The 6,000-nt window shown below is 37.5% G+C and overlaps 2 protein-coding genes across 2 annotated transcripts; both read right to left on the reverse strand.

Annotated features, from left to right (window-relative positions):
- Positions 1 to 1,105: 1,105 nt before the first annotated feature.
- LOC121991205 (peroxisomal acyl-coenzyme A oxidase 1-like) lies at positions 1,106 to 1,632 on the reverse strand. Its single transcript, XM_042545222.1, has 2 exons — positions 1,489 to 1,632; positions 1,106 to 1,312 (listed from the first exon to the last, which is right to left on the reverse strand). Exons 1-2 carry the CDS (start codon positions 1,615 to 1,617, stop codon positions 1,106 to 1,108), a joined length of 336 nt encoding a protein of 111 aa, XP_042401156.1. The 5' UTR covers positions 1,618 to 1,632.
- An 822-nt stretch (positions 1,633 to 2,454) lies between these two features.
- LOC121991206 (peroxisomal acyl-coenzyme A oxidase 1-like) lies at positions 2,455 to 4,866 on the reverse strand. The gene is made up of 3 exons (XM_042545223.1): positions 4,709 to 4,866; positions 3,421 to 3,554; positions 2,455 to 2,636 (listed from the first exon to the last, which is right to left on the reverse strand). The coding sequence occupies exons 1-3, from the start codon at positions 4,864 to 4,866 to the stop codon at positions 2,455 to 2,457; spliced, it is 474 nt and encodes a 157-aa protein (XP_042401157.1).
- Positions 4,867 to 6,000: the final 1,134 nt, after the last annotated feature.

Below are 6,000 nucleotides of genomic sequence, written 5' to 3' on the forward strand. Positions count from 1 at the left end.
TCGCTAATCCAACTAAAGAAATCGGGAAGGTTTCTAAGTTGATATCAAGACAATTCTACTGTCAATTACTACTTATGCATCATATATTACTGTCCTAACTTTGTTTTGTAAAAATATTTTATTTAACTTTGTTTTACAAGAATCGGCCTGATCAGTCGACTGAACCTATAGATCGGTTGACCGAACTAGTTGATATATAATAGAGATAAGATCACACCAAAGTAAAAAAATGAAAGCTAGGCCAATCGTTCGATCGAACCCGGGAATCGGTCGATCGAACAATTAAAGCTTTAATGGAGAATTAATGGCAAATCTCGATGAATAGGTAAACTACACTGTTCAATCGACTGAACAAAATGATTGATCGATCGATCAATAAATCACTACAACAAAAACCTTCATAGACATCGGTTTTCCACCGGTGTCTATTTCATTTTCGACCGATGTCTATGAAGTCGATGTTAAAAGTCTGTCATTTTAGACATCGGGTTAAAACCGGTGTAGTATCACTTAACGACACCGGTCTTCGAATCGGTTATTAACCGGTGTAGTATCACTTAACGACACTGTTTCATCAACGGTGTAAAATCGATGTAATATTGTATATTAATAACACCAGTTTTGGCAGCGGTAAATGATCGATGTAATATTAGTTAATAACACCGATTTTGCAGCGGTGGAAAACCGATGTAATATGTATATTTTTTTAACAGCACAAATTTGATTTCCGAAACAATGAAAAACCGACAATAACAAAAAAAAAATACACAAATATTCACAAATTATACAAATATTCTTCATTCAATAATATCCATAAAATACACAAATATTCACAAATTATATAAATAATCTTCTTACAACAGTATCCATAAAATACCCAAACATTCTTTTTACATCAAAAGCTAGCTAATAGATATCAAAATCAAGGTAGAACATTCTTTTAACACATCAAGATAGAACCACACTTCAAATGTAATCTAGCATGCATTCAGCCCACTCGAACCGCACTTCATCAATTTCAACTCTGGAGTACTTGAGATTTGTAAACTGTAAAAACACATAAATCCACCATAAGTCAAATAACTAAAACAAATGTGTACATGTATCAAATAAAATAGAATACCGACGTTGTCAAAGATTTCAAACCAGCAGTGCATGCATGAGCCTCACGCAATGTTGAAAAATCATTGGCTCGTAGTCTCTCTGTCACATCATTATATAGCCACTTCAACCATTGACCAACAAACCTAAAAGCATATGCTGAAGCCAGCAGCGGAAAGAGTCTGCTTTGCTGAGTTTTGTAATCAATGACCTGTGAGAGAAAGGTTAAATAAGAATTTGTAACTGCACGAACACACCTTTTCAAGAGGATGAAAGACTAAATAGAATTTTTACTTTAGGTGGATAAACAAGAGGATGATATTGTGGTAAATTAATATATGTATGTCAGAATATTTTTCAATGTAGCACAGAGTACTGATATTGTACCTGAGTCTCAGAAGAACCATCTTGTGATCCAAATTGCCTACAAACACAACTATATCTCACAGCAATGCACACAGCTCGAGATAAAGCCTTAGAAGCATCAGAGACAATTGTTTGATGAACATAAACCATTGTCCCATATAAAAGCTACCTTGGGACATCAGATTGCACATACTTCCCTTCCCTTGCGACTTGTGAAACCCTGGACAATATTGAAAATAAAAAACAATCAATATCATTGATAAGCAATGCAGAGATCACATCTCAAATACCTCAGTCAAAAACCACTACTCATACAATTGCTCTAGTAATGTTAAACTGTAAATAGAATAAGAGAGGTAAACTTCCCTCTGCAGGGTCAAAGTAAACATAATGAAGAATTAGGTATGATCATTTAAACTAATACACTAGTCCAATCTAGAGTCAATATGATTGCATGCAGAAAAAAAATATTACATGTATTAGCCTTAAGAAACATCCACAATTGACCAAGTTTGCCAACTTTGTCAAGATCGATCCTATTCCGAATGAAAATAGGTCCATAGGTCCTGATCATAGGATCGGAACATAGGATCATAAGAGAATTAACTTATATATTTTATAATTATATTTAACATTTAACATTTATCATATATTTTTAGTTTTCAGTATATAGTATTACTATGAATATTTTATGACTATTATTCTGAACCGTAAAAAAATTTATAAAAGAATTATTGTTCTAAACTGCATGGGTGGATACTTTTCCAAGACCACCAGGCCACCACTGCACATGTGTGAAATGGATGCCATTATCATTGAAACATTTAGGGATATTTTCATCTCAATTATTTTTATAAATAATTTGGTTTTGTGGAGAAAATTATTGTTGAATAATACATGAAGCTATACGATTGTGAAAAGGCACTATTGTCTCAAGGGATCTATTAGTGAATCTAGGTTGGATCTTCAGAACACAGATTGATACTGCTACTTGCTTGAAGTAAGTGTAGGGCTGTGAGTAACAAATTCATCTGTTTTGGGATCAAATGTCGCTGTTGTTTCAAGACCTTGAACATTTGAACCATGACCAAGTTCTGTCTGAGCATAGCATCCAATTATTTGCATCTTATAAGCTAGTGGTAACCACTTCTTCTGTTGTTCATCAGTTCCTTATTAACAAATGTGAAGACAACAAATGTAAAGACAACAAATGTAAAGACAACAAATGTGAATCATACATATGGTTTCATGAACTTTCCCTATTAGCCAAAATACTGTAAGTTAAATATGTGAAGAAAGCAAATAACTACCTGATAGAACAAAACTCAGAGACAAACAAATCATTATTTGGCTTAACCTACAGAATGTGGCATTCACATGCCAGAAAGCATGAAATATTAATTTCTAAGGGTACATTGAGATCAATCTTTCTGTATATCAGGAGGAAACAACTAAACTCAATTTTTTTTCAATATTACAAACTTGAAGAAGGCTAATCTAGAAAACACTCAAGTATCATGATAAATGGCTCATGTTTCTATTTAATGCAACTAAATAATATGCAAGAAATTAACAATATGGATAGGAGAGAAATTACTGTTAGTAAGAAGATGATGCAAACAAACAACTAACTGGAAAGGTGAAAACTTACATTATAGGAAAGCTATGCAAATTGAACCATGAAACCATGGCAATGCTAACATATTATCAACAACCAACCAAGCCTTATCCCACTAGGTGGGGTCGGCTAAATGCTAACATATTAACATGTTATTCAAATGGTACTTAATGGAAAAGTGCTTGCTGTAGATTGAGTAACAAATAAAAGTGGGTAAATGGTAGATAGAATGATACACATCAAAGCATTTTAAGTGGGAAAACTGATATTAGCAAGAATATGAAACAATAAATGCCAAGTACATGCCTTCCAAATAATTCTAGCCGAATTCATACTATCTGACATATGAGAAATAGGAAAAAAGGTCCTCACCCAGTGGAGATCTCCATATCCAGGTTCATCTATGAAGATCCGGAACACAGAGGCTTCTTCTTCTACAACATCAGAAAAGTGGATGATTATCAACAAACTGGAAAGCAGGGAAAATAATGCAGGATCCTTTAAAGTGGTAAATTATTACATGCCAAAGGTTCTACTTCCTTGACAAATCCATGTTTTATTACTTAAACTTGTTGTTGTACTAGCCAGAAATGGTTTCTTCTATAGCTAGATAAGCCTGGGATAGTAATACATTTAAGAGGCACGGATTCCAAAGGCATGTTGCCTAATTTTATCAGTGGGCATGTATCAACCTCATTGAGATAGTCCAGTCAAACCTAAGGATAGAAGATTCAACTTGGTTTCAGCAGACTGACTATTGTTTTGGAGCACTCAGGAGGATAACAAAGCAGTTTCATATAAACATGTTCAGAACATTAAAGTACGATGCTAATAACCTATTGACATGCGCACTAAACAACCTGTATATTGAAACTTTAGTATGAAGACCGATTGTCATAGCTTCTTGTCTGCTGTCATTTGAGAGTATGCATGCTGATTAAAATCTCACCGAGGTCACTTGTTTAGACTGAAAGCTTCAAGTAAAACCTTAATAAGAATTAAGTACCTCACAACTCTTTTATGAAATTTTATAGCATAGTTACTCAAAATATGAGACATTACTTGACTTTTTTCTTTCACTTCCATAAGAAACTTCTAAACTTATCGAATATTCATTGAAAAAACAACAATTTGACCAGTTACAGTAGAAAAATATTTTAGTTTATAACATGTTTGGAAGTCCTCAACCAAATGAGTATTTCGTAGAGAGCAGACAAGGGATTCCATGATAGGATGATTTAGTTCTTCGGAACAACTCCACCTTCAGCGAGCTTATCAAACAAACCTCCGTGGTATTCACTATTAAATTAGTAATAGAGTACCATTTGATCCCCCCCTGTCACTTCAGTCAGCTCCATCAATGGAAATAAAATTTAAATTAACTACAACCAAATCGAACATAAAGGGAATTTTCATTCGTATCGAATCAAAAAGTGGATTTCAAAGAGAATAAGCACGGCATTATTATGTGAGCACTAGAAATAGAATTTCCCATCGGATGCATAACAAGCATCATCCAGTTCCTAAGAAACTACGCAAACAAGGAATAAAAAGGAGAATAAGTCAAGACGAAAGAAAGAATCCAAACTGTAGCACAGACAAGAGAAAATCAAAATAACTCACTCAGCGAGATCGCCTAACTGCCGCAAGATCCCTACGAGACCGGCCACCGTGACGCCATCCAAGATCGCCTTGGGATCCTCCTTCCTCAACGACTTCTTGTACAGCTCCGGATCTCCCAACCCGTACTCATTTCTCACCTCCAACCGCACCAGCCGCATTCTCACTCCTTCCCCTCACCTCCAAAGATCAGAAAACCGATTCGAGCCCGAGATCTTCGCGCTTCAACGGCAGAGTCGACTTGTTCGCATAGATAGGTAAGTCCGGGAGGCGGTGATTGAGAAGGCTCGCACGCGGCGAAGGCGGCTCAACCGTCGCGCTCCGCACGCTCTCGCACAGACACACATTCACCGCTAAGATTGCCGTCTCCGCAAGCCACTCGCCAAGCTTTGGGTTAAAAAAAGCAGACTCTGTCTCTGTGTCCACACGGCGCTGTGATTAGCGGAGATGGCGGCCATGGAGATGGCAGCCATGGAGATGGCTGAGGGGAAAGGACGAAGGAAGGAGGAGCGTGGGAAGGGCGGCAGTAGCAACGAGGTGGAGCGGTGCCTCCCAAAACGCCACCCGAGAAGGGGGCTCCTCTTCTCTTCTCACCCAAAGGGAGGAGTTGGAGGAGATGCGGTGTTGTTGACGGATGGTGTTGTTGATTTTGATCGGGAGAGGAAGGGGCTTCGATCTAGGAAGGGGAAGAGGGAGTTGAGGCTGAGAGAGATGGTCGGACGGCTAGCGGCGAGGAGGAAAGTGGTGGCGGCGGTTGCGAGGTATATGGTGGACGACGCGATATAGGTTTAGGTTTAGAGGGAAGAGTGAAGTGTTGCAAATTTCGATTAAGTATTGGTGAGAAAATTAAATTATTTTATTGTATCATAGACACCGGGTTTTAAAAACCGCTGTTAAAATCGGTATCTATTAACGAAAAAAAGGCGCTCATAGACATCGCCTAAAAAATCGATATCTATGAGCGAAAATCTGCGCTCATAGACACCGGTTTTTGGAAAAACCGGTGTAAAATACTCAAAGACATCGGTTTTTGCTTAAAATTGTTGTTGTTCCACCGATGTCTATGAGGATTTTTCTTGTAGTGAATGCTCATAAATGTGTGAAGATCAGATCTCGATGAAGAAGGAAAGCAAGGTGTTTAGTCGATCAATAAGAGGATCAGTCGACCAAAATGATTAGTTGACCGAATGACTTTTCAGTCGACCAAACGACTTTTCGATTGACTGAACCAGGCTTACTGTAACGACCCGCCTTCTACTACTAGGCTGTAGGGCGAATCGCTACCCTCGTTCTAC

Source organism: Zingiber officinale, chromosome 6B, assembly GCF_018446385.1.
Source record: "Zingiber officinale cultivar Zhangliang chromosome 6B, Zo_v1.1, whole genome shotgun sequence".
Classification (NCBI taxonomy): Eukaryota; Viridiplantae; Streptophyta; class Magnoliopsida; order Zingiberales; family Zingiberaceae; genus Zingiber; species Zingiber officinale.